General features: G+C 33.9%; 2 protein-coding genes across 4 annotated transcripts in view; one reads left to right on the top strand and one right to left on the bottom strand.

The window, feature by feature from the left end:
* LOC125025988 (signal peptidase complex subunit 1-like) overlaps positions 1 to 5,563 on the top strand; it is a 6,621-nt gene extending 1,058 nt beyond the window's left edge. Inside the window, exons 2-4 of the mRNA XM_047614350.1 lie at positions 3,874 to 3,933; positions 4,478 to 4,564; positions 5,041 to 5,563. Of these exons, the coding sequence (XP_047470306.1) occupies positions 3,874 to 3,933; positions 4,478 to 4,564; positions 5,041 to 5,160 (267 nt within the window). The 3' untranslated portion in view covers positions 5,161 to 5,563. The remainder of the gene's footprint in view (positions 1 to 3,873; positions 3,934 to 4,477; positions 4,565 to 5,040) is intronic.
* A 7,831-nt stretch (positions 5,564 to 13,394) lies between these two features.
* Positions 13,395 to 17,500, bottom strand: part of LOC125025883 — a 6,818-nt gene continuing 2,712 nt past the window's right edge. The window contains exons 2-4 of one of the 3 annotated variants that reach the window (XM_047614186.1): positions 14,378 to 14,535; positions 13,588 to 14,243; positions 13,395 to 13,506 (exon numbers count right to left, since the gene is read on the bottom strand). In XM_047614186.1, coding sequence (XP_047470142.1) covers positions 13,395 to 13,506; positions 13,588 to 14,243; positions 14,378 to 14,533 — 924 coding nt within the window. In that variant the 5' untranslated portion in view covers positions 14,534 to 14,535. Of the gene's footprint in view, positions 14,244 to 14,377; positions 14,555 to 17,500 lie in introns of all 3 variants that reach the window. The other 2 variants (XM_047614184.1, XM_047614185.1) reach the window with 2 other exon arrangements.

Genomic DNA, 17,500 nt, shown 5'->3' with positions numbered 1-17,500 from the left:
TCTATATCGGGGTCTGTGGAGTGTGGCTGTATGCCGCAGCGACGTGCCTAAGCACTACGAGCCAGAGGTTTGGCTTGATGTAACGCCTCCTGCGCTCAAAGTCGGCTCGTTGCCATTAATTTCCAGTGTAGATTTTAAAAAAAATGTCTTAACCTGTCAGTAAGGGGTTAATGAGCATAGGTTTTCTATGTGATTTTTATAGTGCCATTACATTTACCTTTAAATGTATACTAAAATATGTGTTACACAACTTTCTTATTAACTTGCGCAGGTAATATAGATGAAGAGTGTCTTATTTTCAGTATTTATGTGCATAACAGGCAATTTTTACTTTGACATAACTGTGGGAAACTGAAACTATACCTGTTTTATTGGTTGAAAATGTGTGTCCTGTGCATATTTTAGTATTGTTTCATCTCCATACATCCATATTGCATGAAGTAAACCTTGCTTAATGGACAGAAGATAAGACAATTTTCATCTTTGGTGTTTTTTCTGGAAATTGAGTATCATAGAGAAAGGGTAAAACTACACTCCATGATACAATGACCCTTTGGATCCAGATGCCCATGAAATGGGTATTAGGCTTATGTAAGTGGACACTGCTGGGTTTGAGGCTTGTAAGCTAGGTGTGTTCAAGCATTCATGTGTGGTGACAAGATTTTATGCCTCCCTTTTGGAACGTTATTTTCCCTTTTTCTGCAAAAAACATTTTTAGTTTGTTTAACAATATGTAACATTGTGTTATTTCTGTCCTTTAATTTTTTTTTTTTTTTTTATAATATTCAATTTTTTGTAATACAAACTGCGCCACCAATCATGGCAGCAAGGAAGATGATCCTGAGCACAGAAATAGCATCCTCTTTGAAGTCGGCACTCTTCCAGTTTTAGCTCACAGGCAGTACATTCCACATTCATTTATCAATAGAAATAATGTAAGAGCCCCTTCCTAATTGCCAAAGGAGTGTAATCACCCTCCAAAAGCTTTCTGCATTTATTGTGAGTCTTTCTCATCACCCTAGTTTTTAACAGAAATGCTCATGGGTGGCAAGTGCGCGTCACCCTGGCCCACAGCTAGATTTTACCAGGGTAACATGTTCATGTCACCAAATTTTTTCATTATGTGATGGTCATGTTATCGAGATTGTAGTTTATTTTCAGTTTCACACAACCATATTGTATAGGGTAAACATTGATTGTTATAGATAGAACAACAGAAAATAAAACACTTTATCCATGATATTTCCTGTACAAGTTGATGATAAGAAAGTTGTGAAACATGTAATACTGTGGTAGATGATATTGCATCTACCACTTGGATTTGATGTCTTATCTCTTTAGGGAATGGTTGTAGTGGGTGTTAGTGCCCACTGGTATGGCTGGGTGCTGTAGCTGAAGTGGAGATAAACAGGGGAGTCAGTAGGCTCCCCAGTTGGAGAAGGACTAAACAGTCCTAAGTAACTGCTGCTTGCTGTGGTGTGACTGGAGGTTCATAGATTGCTGATCTTGGTTCCAGATTCTGTGGCTTAAATACACTAGTGCTATGTAAGTGTGCAGGGAATGAGGGGAGCCTGCTGTCCAATGAGCGTGGACAGGGCTGTGACCCAACCTGGCAAGTATGCTGAGCTTCAGGTTGCGGGGTTGTGCTGCTACAATACATTGGTATATATTTCCAGGAAAATGTAATGACACTAGCCCTATCATAAAGAAAAGGGAAAGCTACACTCACTTGTATATGAAATAATCTACACAGGTAATGAATAACATCAGAAAAAAGAAAGTAAGCTGGGACTAATGCCATCCGGAGAATAAGTCCACAGGAATTGGATGGGGTCTGATAGGGAAATGTGGTGATTGGATGGAAGTCTGGCAGTGAAGCCCCTGGCTAGGAAGTTTTTTGGTTCATACAGAGATTTTTGTGGATTCTCGTGGGTGTCTGGGGTAATAGGGACTTAGCCTCAGAGTGTTGTGGTCACTTCATAAACTGTTCCCAATACAACAGAGTTGTGCATATTACAGTGTGAATACTTGAAAGAGAATAGTAATTGGAATGTTGGATGGCTATGTGAAACAAAAAGTTGCCTATATACAGTTTCAATAAATAGTCATATGGTATGAGGTAAACTTTCTCGTAATGGACAGAATGACAGAAAGTAATACACTTTTCATATATAGCATTTTCTTTGCATGTTGATAATAAGAAAGTTGTGTAACATGTAGTACTTTCGTTTACAACTACATAATGATCACACTAAGATAGTGAAAATGTAACAACATCGTCATAAAGAAGGGAAAACTACATTTACTGATACATGAAATAATCTGTGTAGGCAAAGAATAACTTTGGGCATGAAGAAAATAGGCTGTGATAAATTCTGCACAGAGAGTAAGTCCATTGTGGTCGTGTGGGTCTGGTTGATTTGGATGGTTGAGGATCGTCATGCATTTCGCGTTCGATATGATGCATTTTAATTATTATCTGTGCATCCACTACTTTATTTCTTTTTATTTCTCTTCTCCTCTGTTGTGTCAACACTTGGCTTCGAGTAGGATTGTGTCAGACATTATATATTAATGAGTCTGAGGCATATCTGTTCACATATACTTTAGTTTTCATGAGAACCGCACACAAATATTCAGTTTTATACAAGTATATATATATTCTGGATTTCATGTTTTTATTTTGTTTTTATTCAATTTCTAAGTGTTTTTGTTTTGTTTTTTATTAGTTTCTTAATAATCACTGGAAGGAGTTCATTGGTACCAGATTTGATAGGTTTTAACTTGATGCTGAAGGGGAGGACTCTTACTTACATACCCACTTTGAGTTAAGTTTATTAATTGTCTTCACATTGATGGCTCCACAAGTTCTGTCACCAATGAGCCAGTTACTAGCACTACCCATCCCACCTGTTTACCCTTTGCCTTGATTTTCTGAAATATTTTCTTATATTGCTGTTAGTAATGTCAGTAACATTATAATGCCTATAATGTCTATAATAATAATAACAGCATTGATATTGAGTTTAATCTTTACGGTATGGATGCGCTAAGCTAGGGCAGATTGAAGATGATATTCTTCAGTTGCCCATTCATGGCAACTTAAATTGTTGAAAAAATTGTGACAGAAAGTTGGGGACTTTGTCTCTTGTGAGTCTGTCCATAATGTAAAGAATTCCTGATTTGATAGCATTTGTGTACAAACATTTTTCCCAAAAACTCAAAAAAAGATGAAATCAGTAAAGAGATTGACTAATTGACCACTTGGTGGCTGAGCACTTGTGAAGCCATCTATATGTTAAGACTTCACAAAATAATACCACAGTGAACACTTTATTTTCCCAGCTGGACAGGGTTAAGATGCAGATAAGTTCTAGATAATTACTAAATTGTGTACGACATTTCTACTTTAAATTGGCAGTAAAGAAATTATTTGATAAATAACAATCAGTCATACATTACGCTAAATAGCAACCAGCCACTTAGAATATTCATCGCATATTTTCCAAGAAATATGCACCGATATACTTTCAGCAACTGAATTCCCCCAAATTAGTGTGTATACCACATACTTCTTGTGATGTTTTGTTTCTATTAATTATGGAGATTTTACAAACCTCCCTACAGATTTATGGTCAATTAAGGAGTCAATTTTAGTTTTATCTTGCTAGAACATAGGGGTGGGTATATGTTGACTTTTGCCAGGCTGTTCAGTACATTATATATCTTATATATGGTAATTCCATTGCTATTTTTTATGTTGATATTTCAAGTTGATAAATGAAGTCCCTTGTAAACTTTAAAACCCTTCATATGAATATTATTTTTAAAAGTAGTGTTATATGTTTTATGGAAAATGATTTTTTCTTTCAGGATTTCGAGGGGCAGAAGTTGGCAGAAAGACTATTCCAGATAATAGTTGTTGCCTTTGGTGTAAGTATCATATGTTGTTTAGCAGATCATTACCACTCTGCATCATCATTACTTTAAATTTATTATTATTAGTGTTAATGCTTTAATGTTCGTCTTTTCATTGTCATGGTGAGCATTATGGTCATTTTCACTGTCACTGTCACTGTTACTGTCACCACCATTGTCATCATCTTCATCTTCATCAGTTGTCACTATCTTCATCATCTTCAGTTATAATTACAATTGCAGCAAAATCTTTACAATTAGTCTTTGTCATTCTTCTTATTATTTAATGATATATTACTATTTTTTTCATAAATAGATTATGTTCATGATTGTTTAGTTTCAGAATATTTAAAATGAATTTATTATTTAGCTTATTTATTTTTTTCATATTGAGTTCATTACAAACAAGGAAATTGTTAGTTTTACACTCCCTCTTATGGATGTGAATATTTTATTTCAGTTATTTCTTGTGTACCCTTGCTTTCATGGATGTGAATATTTTATTTCAGTAATTTCTTGTGAACCCTTGCTTATGAGTAATCTCTTTGATCCCTTTCAGGCTGTTGGCTGGCTCTGGGGCTATTATGTACAGGACTTCCACATGACTGTGCTCACACTTGGTGCTGGATTCATCTTGGCCTGTTTGGTAAGTTGTGGTTTCACAGTGGGGTTCAACATCCTGTGGGTAGGTCCAGTTATATTTCTTGCATGCCTAACCACCCTCACTTATCTGCACACATGCAAGCCCATATGAGATGTCAGCAAGGGGAAAATACATAGATTTTTATAAAGTAATTACTGACCATATGTATGTGGTGGAATATTGTCTTAAAATTTAGATCAGTGGAAAATATGCAAGAGTGTGAATTGCTGCCTTTATCCCATCCATGAAGTGTAAGCTTTGGCAGCTTTTTTGAGAGTTTATTATTGTTGTTTAGACATTTACATGTGGTATAGAGGTTTTAAGACTTTGTTTCAAGTTTCCTTTTAAGTTTGTGAAATAATTATTTATAATGTATTTTGTAGTATTTATAGTCAAGAGTTCTTTGATTTTTTTCACAAGGGGAAGGAGACCTTACAGTAATTACACAGGACAGTCACTGATCTCCAGATACCTTTCAGGTAACTTTACCCCCTTGGCCCATCTACCGCCGATACCCCCTGAAGTGGGCCCCTGCACAAGATGCCCCCTCGGCTGCCTCCACCTCTGATGGCACCAGCTCTAAGAAGAAGAAGAAATAAGCACATAGTACTAGTGAATCTAGATAGATGTCTTACATTCTTGGTGTTATATAAGGAGAATCTTATTTCAAAGTGAGATTTGTGTCACATTTTTTGTAACTTGATCTGGTTTCATTGCATTTTCTATTTTTGTAATTATTTAGGTTAATGAGCCTCCTCTGTAGTGATTCCTTATATTTTACTTTTTAAAATTTGTTATTTTCTCTTTTGCACTGACCGAGAGCAGGGAATTGCCAACTTAAAAAGATAGTCAAGTTATTTATTTTCACCTAAACATAGACAAAGAGATTTAAGGGAGACTTCTATGATTTCGTACAAGTGAAAGTGGTGGTTGGATTTCCATGATGTGTATGAATGGAAGGTTGGATTTGGAAAAGATTTCTATTAAACTTGAAATGGATTATTTTCTTTTTTATTAACCAGCTCCCTTTTTCTATTTAAGAAATATTGATCACTTTTAATTATTATAATTTTTGAACATTTTTGTTATGAAACATACCTAGATAGGTAATTTTCTTTTTCTATATATTTAGAAATGTTATTTAATCAGTATGCTTATTGCAATGACTTGCAATGATTTTGAGTAAAAAAATTTATTCAGTGTATTCATTATTAACCCCTTGGTAACGGGTGAAGAAAAAAAAAAAAAAAAAACTATATTGGCGATCAATGGCAACACGCCGACTTTGAGCACGGGATTTCGGTACATCAAGCTGAATCACCGCCTTGTAGCGGTTCGGCGTACAGCCGCACGCCACACTTTGAGCGGTTTGTTATGATGTCTAGAGACGTGACCTGTCGTGAAGGGATTAAACCCTTGGATCCAGATGCATTAGCTTATTTGAGGCTTGTAGGCTGGGTGCACACAAACACTCGTGTGGTGACAAGACTCCATGCCTCTTCTATGGCATGTTATTTTGTCTTTTTCTGCATGAACATTTTTTGCTTTTTTGCCATTTTCCGATGTCTGTTTGTCATTATATTTACTGTATCCAGATAGTAATAGACTTTTTTCCTTGCACATATTCCATATGTCTCTAGGTAGTCCATAACACAGTTCAGTAATAATAACCAGTAATATTTTGTTATTATTTTTTTTTTTTGGTGATATTAATTTTTCTGTCATAGAAACTGCACTACCGGTCATGTGAGCAGGAATAGGATCCTGAGCATGGAAATGTTGTTCTCCCTGTAAAAGGGCTCTTTCAGTCATGGCTCACAGATAATACATTCTAAATGTCCACTCAGTTTAATTATCTTCCAAGAGCTTTGTGCACTCGTGGTGTCATTTCTATCACCCCGGCCTTTATCCGAAATTCTCAATGTGACAAATTACAGTCACCCCAGTCTTCAGCCATATTTTTCCATGACTTCATGTTCATGTCACCTGCCCCTCAAGCCAAATTTATTCATGACAAGATGGTCATGACATACAGATTGTAGGGATTAAATGGGAAATAGCAAATAATTCAGACTTTTTTATAATTTCTGAATTTATTTGTACCTCCTGAAAGGCTGCTTTAAATCTTGGCATATATAATGTCAGCATATCAAATACTCTTTTTCAAATAATCCATCATGGGACTGATATTTTACTTGCAGTAATCTTTCCACATTTACTATCTGGAATGTACATTTATAGTAGATGTACATTTATGAGATCTCAGGGAAATAGAATGAATTTGAAAGGGTAGTACTTAATGATGTAAATATCTTGCAAGCGTGTACAGAGTAACTGCTGTAAAATAATCAAGAAAAAAAAAAGGTTTCTTTATTTGTAACGCTATGCAACTAACTGCACCAAGAAAGTGAAAAAAACAGCAATCATCCACTGCAGACATGCCTCATAAACTAGGAGAGACTATGAATGACATGTGATTTAAAGGCATTTTGAACCTGAGATTATTAGTACTTTTTAACCAGTATACCTTTGCCTCCATGGGCAAGAGCAGTCTTTGGATAGACTCTCAAGGTATTCCAACTTTTATATCTTGAGAAAGCTATTTATGTCTGTTTGTGTGTGTATGCATTTGTGTGTGTGTGTGCCTGTGTGCATGTGCACAAGTGTACATGTATAGTAGAATATCTAAAGGAAGGGAGTTTTATTACTCCCAGGAGGAAGGGGGTATATTTTTTATTTAAAAGAACACTATTATGATACTATAGTTTGATAAAAATCTTTATGAAACTGAAAGCATATGAATATGTTGCCTTTAGGTTGTTGGATCAGTAAAGTTTTTACGAAAAATAGATTTGAGAAAAGTTTCAGCTGTTAGTAAGAAGCAATACTGAGGAAGCACTTGACAGCATTAGCACACAAGTAACTAAAAATGAAGGACCAAGAAAGTAAAATGTCTTTACACATGTACTCTTTTGTCAAAAATGTACAGAGATTGTACATAAGTTGGACACTTGATGGCAAAAGGAAAAAAGGACTTGTTTTCTATCAGCTGAAGTTAATGAACTGCAGCAGTTGATATTTCTCATGAAGTTTTCAGGTCTTGGTCACTAAGACGTAGTTTTACTTCTCTTTTATGTTTCACCCCCTCAATCCCTTGCTCGTTGTCGTCGTTAGAGCGCTTAGGAGACAGGGACTGAGGCCCAATGTAGAGGATCACCCCTACCTTGGACCTCAGCCCTTGCCTCAAGTAATTTTGCATTATCTCTTCTTCTCTTCCTTGATTTTCCTTTTCTGCATTCCCTTGTTCTGTCTACTTATCCTAAAAGTTAACTAATTTTTGCCATTTTTGTCACAATGCTTTATCATAATGTCTCCAACTCCCTTAACTCCTTCCTCTGCTAACCCCCCCAATCCCTTGCCCGTTGTTGTCGTGGGGGGGCTTAGGAGGCTTCCCCAATGCTGGTGAAACTCCCCAACCTTGGGACTCAGCCCTCGACTCAACAAATTTTGCATGGTCTTTTTTTTTCCCCCTCCTACTTTTTCCTTTCTGTCCCTTCACTAACCCCTTCTACTATCCACTTCCTAAGGTGTGAGAGCCGTGCTGAAAGGATGAAAGGCTGACTTTGTGCCAGTCCTGAACAGCCTGAGGGAGCCATGGGCACGGTATTCCCCTGCTTTAGTTGTCTAGCCCTTACCCCTCAAGCGACCCTGAGGGGTGGACCGTTTCTCTCCCCAACATACTCGAGGCTTATCATGGCCAACAATGAATAACCTTTAACCATTAACCATTAACCATACCATTATTAGAAGCAATGAGGCTTGCCTCTTCATCAAATAGCTCCACCAATTCAAACTCGCCCGATTCCCTGACCCCAGGCTCTCCTTTGACCACGGCTCTGAACACTACAACTAATACCCCCTCCTCAATGCCGACTAGTACAGTATCCACCCTAATCAACACCCCAGGAGACATTTCTACTCCCAACATGCTCAACTTCAACAACTATACCCCCACAACCTTCTTCATCAACTACCCCATCCTCCCTTAATACTACCTTACAACCTTATTGTCCACCTCCCCATAACACTACCTCCCTCAACACTACTCCCTCTTCCACATGCCCCTGTCCTTCTACTACCCCCATATCTACAAAATTCTTAAATAATCTATTTAGCCCAACCAAATGGGACCGATTTTTGGTGATCCCTCCCACAACTTCTCACACTTTCTGCTTTGACAACCTGTTTTCATTCCTCAAATGCATATACATCCTTCACTTGATCTAACCCCTATACATTACCTTACCCAACCTTAACCCATTTACTTGTCAATTCCTTTGCCCAACTTTGACAACTAATCACTAACTCAACCACCCTTCACTACCATTACTCTATTGCTGTTCAACCTGTAACTTTACCCTAATTACTAACCCATTCCTAACCCTTTGGCTATTCTACTTTACCATAGCATCACATGATCTTTGACATCACATAGCTTTTTCTTACTTGGGAGCTTTGCCTCCAAGCCTCATGCTTTCGCTATATTTATGCCACTAATGACCTTAGATGTTGACATGACAGAAAGTTTCAACATATAAATAAATTTCATGTTTCATTTCTTAATATTAACCCAATGCTGCCGAGGAAAATGAATAAAAAATGGGAAAAATGCTGTTCTTATTTTTTATTTTTTTTGTAATGTCTCTGCTCTGCTAGTGCTTAGCCACAAAGGAGTCAATTAGTAGACCTTGTGACCTTACCTGATTTGAATTGGTGGGAAAAATGTATTTTTTACTAGTGCTATGAATATTGATGGTGTTAATTTTATTATAAACATTATAATTACTATAAAGTTATAAACATTAGTAACGGAAAAATAAGATAATGTAAAATATTTTCATAAATCAAAGAAAAGGGTAAACGGGTGAGACAGGCAGTACTCATAACTGGCTTATTGGTGATTTAGTACAAGTGTAGCCATCTATGTGTAAAAACAATCAAACAAGTAACTCACAGTGGGCATGGCATGTATGTACACATCATGCCCGTCAGCATAGGGTTAAACGAAAAAATTTCATATAGCCTGTTTTCTTATAAAAATATTTTTATCATTGAGCATGATGTTAATGTTGTATACATATTGAGGAGAATATGCTATTGCTATTAGGCCTAGTTACTTATAATATGACTTAAAATACATATGAAAATTTAATGAAAGTGATAGATTGGGAAAAAAGGATTCCATTTCTCATGTGATTTAAATCGCAGGTACTATAGTTGCTTATGCTACCATCACTGGTCTACTGAAGCTGTGGCCCTAACCAGATTTTGCAAGTGTCAGTCATTCAGAGAGGTTCCCTGCATCAAATAAAGTCCTGTCAGTACGTGTTTTAAGAAAACAACTTGTAACGATAATGTATTAAAGGTATATCACTGTATGGAGAGAAAAGCTGAAAAGAAAATGAAGCTGTGAAGTAATAATATAGTATAGTAAGGCCCCAACTTTAAGTCATTCATCCTTGAGTGTTCATCACAAAATTTCTTTTACTTATGACCAAATGTTCTTGTTATTTACCTCAATGTATTTTTATTCAATGTACACCTCTGGGGAAACAGTACTTGTGTATGAAAATATGCAATGGCGACCAGTATTATGGCTAGCTTTTGTTTCTAAACAAATAATCCGAAACATGTTATGATTATGTCCAAGTTCAACCTTGACTACATGACTGTGACAGCATGGGCTGTGTTTTTTGCACCTTGCCTCACCGAATGAACTGTTGATGGATTATAGATAGTATAGTCAAGTTTAGTCAAGCTACTTATAAGTGATGTTTTCTTCCCCACAGTATTGTATTTAGTTGTAGTAGGTTTGTGTAATAGTAATGTGAATGACTGGGGACCAGGAGAGCCTCCAAGTGTTTGTGTTTGATCCTTGCTAATAATCTGAGCATGGGAAGGGCATTTACTCAAGCTAACAGTCTCCCATTACCACGTCCAAAATCATTTGAAGAAAGGCACTGTCCTAGCCCTTGCAAGAGAGTTTGTAAACGCAGACTGTGTCAGGGATTCCGAGATAGAATGATGAGATGGATCAACATGGGTGTTTTTTCAGAATGTTTTAATTTTTTCCATTTTAGCGTTGCTAAATTTGTGGCCACACTGCATACTTCATTATATACCAGATGCAGCGAGTTTTAATTTATTGGTTCATGATAGCTATTATGACTATTATTGAAGTTTATTGTAAGTTACTGCCAGATCTCAACAGTGATTGAAGATGTTTTCTTTCAGTATATGCAGATTAAATCAAAATCAGGATAAAAAAGAAAAAAGAAAAAAAAAGAAAATGTAGCAAAAACTTCAAAACATTTGAAGGAATTCTTCAAAATTAACTTTGTACAAATAACAATTTCTTCTGAAGTTAAAAACAATAGCAGTTCAACTGTATATTATAAAATGCGTTAACATGCAGCTGAAGATGTGTATAAAAGATACTATACACTTTGTTAAAATGTTCAATATATTTACGGAAATGGACGGTGCTAGTTCTGTTACTGTCAAAACTACATTAGTCTAATATCAGTGACACATGTTAAATATTGTCTCTTGTTTGTATCAGAAATAAATAATTTGTCATTTAGTACATATGTTCTCAACTTAATTTCATTGCATTTTAAACGCTAATTAATAAGACCTGATTTTTCTGCTTAATTCTGCAATTATATCAGCCTGTACAAGCTCACATATTCATTATCAAGGATTGATTATGCAGTAATTACTTGTAGTAGTGAAATGTATAAAGCAACTTGCCAAAAGATACTTTAAGAAACTTGTGACCATGAGTAAAGTACACTCAAAATGCACAATGGGGAATACTAGTCTTAAGAAAATACAACTTCCTCATTTCTATATCCATCCCTTTCTGTCTTTTAAGTATCAGCCTTTTCGTTAGTTTTTTTTTTTTTACATCAATTTCTTATATATTTTCCCTTTATTTTCATTTACATGTATTAGACAACGATCAGAAAGGAGATACTTTGCATCTCAGGAGACCAGGACATGGTGATTATCTTAAACACAGTATGTTAGTTAATCATTGATACCTTAATTATATGTCATTATTTTTTAATGTAAGGGATCCAGTAAACAACTTTTATTATAACAACATAGTGGCTCTAAGATATCAATTCAAAGAACTGCAAAGCACATCACATTTAAATACATGAATAACTGTATTTGCAATAGAAGCCATAACATACTTTAACAAGATTTACGTATTGCATATAGATGGTTATTTTATTGAGGGTTTTCATTATAAATTTGTATTGTATTATTGTTTTAATGCTAGCAGACATACGTTTAGGGTATAGATATATTATATAATGCCCAAAGATTTTTATAGAAAATTTAATACGACCGACTTCCTTTAATGAAGCAAAAGATTGGTTTTCAGTAGTTTACCCTTAAGAATAATACCGTAGTTGTTTGCAGATGGATTATGGCGTGATATAAAACGAAAACGGGACTTAAACAAAATTATAATGGAATGTCAAAAAGATAAGTAAAAATACATTGTCTGCCACACATGTGATATCAAACAGTGAGAGCGAGTGAAGCAGATGTAAAAAAAATAAACGTGTCAAAGAAAATGAATAGGAATGTTCCTTTTAGGAGGAACTATGTTAAAAGATACAATAATATATATATATATATATATATATATATATATATATATATATATATATATATATATATGTATATATGTGTATATATATGTATATATATGTATGTATATATATATATATATTTTTTTTTTATAGGGCATTAGACAGTCTTAATGTCTTTACTCCCCGGCAATAGAGGACTGGTGGATAGGGGCGTGAATAAACAAACACGAACGCTGCAACAACAAAACACACACAACGCCTGATCAGACATACTCTCAATAATCATAATCCCCATCGTAATAATACTCATAGTTATCCGGGTCGAAATTCAACCTGGAAATGAGTTCCGAATGGCTGAAGTCTCCATTCTCATAGAACTCCCTGAGACGATCTCGTACATCCGGGTCGTTGAACACATCGGGGAACGGAGGAGGTTCAAAGGGTTCAGCCTCCTCCTCTTCCTCCCTCTCCTCCTCGACGTGGGTTGAACCTCCGGGGAAAAGGGGAGGTTCGTAAGACTCGCTGACTCCCTCTCCTGAAGGTGTAGGCGACGGAGGGCTTGGCTTACTCGTCGACGGAACGGTGCTTCTCGTGGTTGTTTCAGTGATTATGGTCGTGGTTGGTGGATATGATGGTTTGAATGTTGTTGAAGTTGTAGGGGTTGTGGATCTGAGTGTCGTCGATGTTGGTGGGTTTGGAGTTGTTGTGGTGGTGGTTGGTGGTGGAGGCTTCATGGTTGTAGAGGTTATTGGAACTAGGGGTTTGACTGTTGTGGTGGTTGTTGGTGGTGGAGAAGGTTTAGGTGTTGTAGAGGTGCTTACATCTGTGGGCATGGGTGTTGTGGTGGATGTTGGTGGTGTAGGTGTTGTAGAAGTAGTAGTTTGGTCTGTGAATTTGACTGTTGTTGTGGTCGTTGGAGTTGTAGGTTCGATTGTTGTTGTGGTCGTTGGAGTTGTAGGTTCGATTGTTGTAGAGAGGGTTGTAGAAGGTGATGTGTATGGTTCCACAGTACTCGTTGTTGGCTTTCTAGTCGTAACTGGTCGCCCAGTAGAGGGCATTGTTGTGGAAGTTGTTGAAGAAGGTTCCACCGTGGGAGTTGGGGCCGTTGTGGTTGGCATCCTGGTTGTCGTCGACTGCCCAGGAGTGGATTCCGTGACGCTAACCTAAGGCCTTGCGGTGGAAGGAAGCGATGCGCGCGAAGTCGAGGGAGTGATCAAGTCATCCTCGTATTCCTCATCGGAGTGGAAAGTGTCGTGATCCTCAGCGGAGTGGAATGTATCAGAGTCCTCAGTGACATGGGAAGTGTCATGGTCCTCGTCGGAGTGGAAAGTGTCGTGATCTTCAGCGGAGTGGAATGTATCAGAGTCCTCAGTGACATGGGAAGTGTCATGGTCCTCGGCGGAGTGGAATACCTCCTCCGCCGTGGCCTCTCCGCCCGCCCCTTCGCCCAGCTCCGGCGCCCTCTCTCCGCCCGTGAACTCAGGCTCCTCGACGACAGTGTGGTAGTGAGCGGACTTGTTGGAGAGAAGACCCTCGCCATGAAGGATCTCGGTCACGGACACGTTCTTCTTGTCAAGGGTGGTTCCCGTGATCTTGTTGTCTTCGATGTTGACGTTGATCCCGAGCTTCTTCATGAGCTCGAGGATTCGCTCGTCGCCCGCCTCGAGCTTCTCCTTCAGACGCGTCGCCATGATGCTGAACTTCTCTTTGCCTCCGGTGAACTTGATCTTGATCTTCCTGAAGCCGGACTTGATGGCGGAGCCGACCTTATTGGCCCCCTCTGTGAGGGCCATCCCCACCGCCGCCCGCCCCGTGTCGTACGCCTCCTTCGCCTCCCGGAGCTCGTCCTTGACCTTGGACGCCGCGCTCTTTATCTTGTCGCCCACCTTCGAGAACCACGACCTCCATGCACTCGGCGCCTCTGTGGTCGTGGGGCCTGGCGAGGAGGTAGGAGGGGGCGTGGGCGAGACGTGGTCGCTTGCGTCAGGCGTGGTAACTTCTTCGTCATCGTTCTGCGGTTATTAACATTTTCTAGCTAAGTAATCAAGCCGAGTAGGTGTTTATGCGAAATGAATTTATCGTCATCATTTAAAGCAAGTATCCATTACAGTAGTTCAGTACAATCACACATCGATGGCTTTCTTACCCCGAATATCCACCAAGTCAGGTGACGCCCACCTGCGAACTTTGGGGGGCGAGGCTGCAGGGCGGAGTGCCCCTCTCCTCCGGCGGGGGGTGGGAGGGCCTGGAGGGGCAGCGCAAGGGCGGCCAACAGGCACGCCACAATAAGTGCAGCTCTCATTGCTAAGGGAAGGAAAAAATGCTGAAAAGGGGGATGAATATTATAATTATGTACAGTATTCATATATATATATATATATATACATATATACATATATTTACACACACACACACACACACACACACACACACACACACACACACACACACACACACACACACACACACACACACACACACACACATTTATATATATATATATATATATATATATATATATATATTTATACACCTATATTAACACATGTGTGTGTGCATGTATCAAGACAGAGATCATATGGATAAATATAAACATGAACACATATAGGAACTAAAAAAAAAAAACCAAAAAAAAAACAAAACGGCATTGAACTACAAACAAAAGAAACGGATTTTGATTATGAAATTTCCCGGCTCTTTTTGTGTCTTTTTTCCAGCTAAACAAACAATCCTACAATTTTTTTTTTTGTCGAGAATGGAAACAAACAAGACACGTCAAACCGTGCAACAGGTAGCAAACATGTTGATAAATTTAAACGTACTTTTTCGATGCAGATTCTCGCTATATTTAGTACAGATAGTGATAGAGACTATATCTATTTTGATAATGAAAAAGGGAATTATGGCAAGGGTGATGAAAAAAAGTTTGATAATTTTGATAAAGATTGGATGTGGTATTTTATATCACTGCTCTTGCCATTATAACTTTTATGATTGTAATGGTTAATATTGATAATGATGATATAAGATAATGATGATGATGGTAATGCCAATGATGATAAATATCAGTATTATTATCCGTATCATTACTCTTGTTGTTGTTATTATTATTATTATTATTATCATTATCATTATTATTCTTATCATTATTATTATTATCATTATTATCATCATTATTATTATTAATAATAATAATGATAATAAAGATAATAATTTTAATGATAATAATAATAATGATAATAAAGATAATAATTTTAATGATAATAATAATAATGATAATAAAGATAATAATTTTAATGATAATAATAATAATGATAATAAAGATAATAATTTTAATGATAATAATAATAATGATAATAAAGATAATAATTTTAATGATAATAATAATAATGATAATAAAGATAATAATTTTAATGATAATAATAATAATGATAATAAAGATAATAATTTTAATGATAATAATAATAATGATAATAAAGATAATAATTTTAATGATAATAATAATAATGATAATAAAGATAATAATTTTAATGATAATAATAATAATGATAATAAAGATAATAATTTTAATGATAATAATAATAATGATAATAAAGATAATAATTTTAATGATAATAATAATAATGATAATAAAGATAATAATTTTAATGATAATAATAATAATGATAATAAAGATAATAATTTTAATGATAATAATAATAATGATAATAAAGATAATAATTTTAATGATAATAATAATAATGATAATAAAGATAATAATTTTAATGATAATAATAATAATGATAATAAAGATAATAATTTTAATGATAATAATAATAATGATAATAAAGATAATAATTTTAATGATAATAATAATAATGATAATAAAGATAATAATTTTAATGATAATAATAATAATGATAATAAAGATAATAATTTTAATGATAATAATAATAATGATAATAAAGATAATAATTTTAATGATAATAATAATAATGATAATAAAGATAATAATTTTAATGATAATAATAATAATGATAATAAAGATAATAATTTTAATGATAATAATAATAATGATAATAAAGATAATAATTTTAATGATAATAATAATAATGATAATAAAGATAATAATTTTAATGATAATAATAATAATGATAATAAAGATAATAATTTTAATGATAATAATAATAATGATAATAAAGATAATAATTTTAATGATAATAATAATAATGATAATAAAGATAATAATTTTAATGATAATAATAATAATGATAATAAAGATAATAATTTTAATGATAATAATAATAATGATAATAAAGATAATAATTTTAATGATAATAATAATAATGATAATAAAGATAATAATTTTAATGATAATAATAATAATGATAATAAAGATAATAATTTTAATGATAATAATAATAATGATAATAAAGATAATAATTTTAATGATAATAATAATAATGATAATAAAGATAATAATTTTAATGATAATAATAATAATGATAATAAAGATAATAATTTTAATGATAATAATAATAATGATAATAAAGATAATAATTTTAATGATAATAATAATAATGATAATAAAGATAATAATTTTAATGATAATAATAATAATGATAATAAAGATAATAATTTTAATGATAATAATAATAATGATAATAAAGATAATAATTTTAATGATAATAATAATAATGATAATAAAGATAATAATTTTAATGATAATAATAATAATGATAATAAAGATAATAATTTTAATGATAATAATAATAATGATAATAAAGATAATAATTTTAATGATAATAATAATAATGATAATAAAGATAATAATTTTAATGATAATAATAATAATGATAATAAAGATAATAATTTTAATGATAATAATAATAATGATAATAAAGATAATAATTTTAATGATAATAATAATAATGATAATAAAGATAATAATTTTAATGATAATAATAATAATGATAATAAAGATAATAATTTTAATGATAATAATAATAATGATAATAAAGATAATAATTTTAATGATAATAATAATAATGATAATAAAGATAATAATTTTAATGATAATAATAATAATGATAATAAAGATAATAATTTTAATGATAATAATAATAATGATAATAAAGATAATAATTTTAATGATAATAATAATAATGATAATAAAGATAATAATTTTAATGATAATAATAATAATGATAATAAAGATAATAATTTTAATGATAATAATAATAATGATAATAAAGATAATAATTTTAATGATAATAATAATAATGATAAT

This window comes from Penaeus chinensis, chromosome 5 (genome assembly GCF_019202785.1).
Source record: "Penaeus chinensis breed Huanghai No. 1 chromosome 5, ASM1920278v2, whole genome shotgun sequence".
NCBI lineage: Eukaryota > Metazoa > Arthropoda > Malacostraca > Decapoda > Penaeidae > Penaeus > Penaeus chinensis.
Note: the sequence above shows the minus strand (reverse complement) of the source record. Positions and strands in the feature narration are given on the sequence as shown.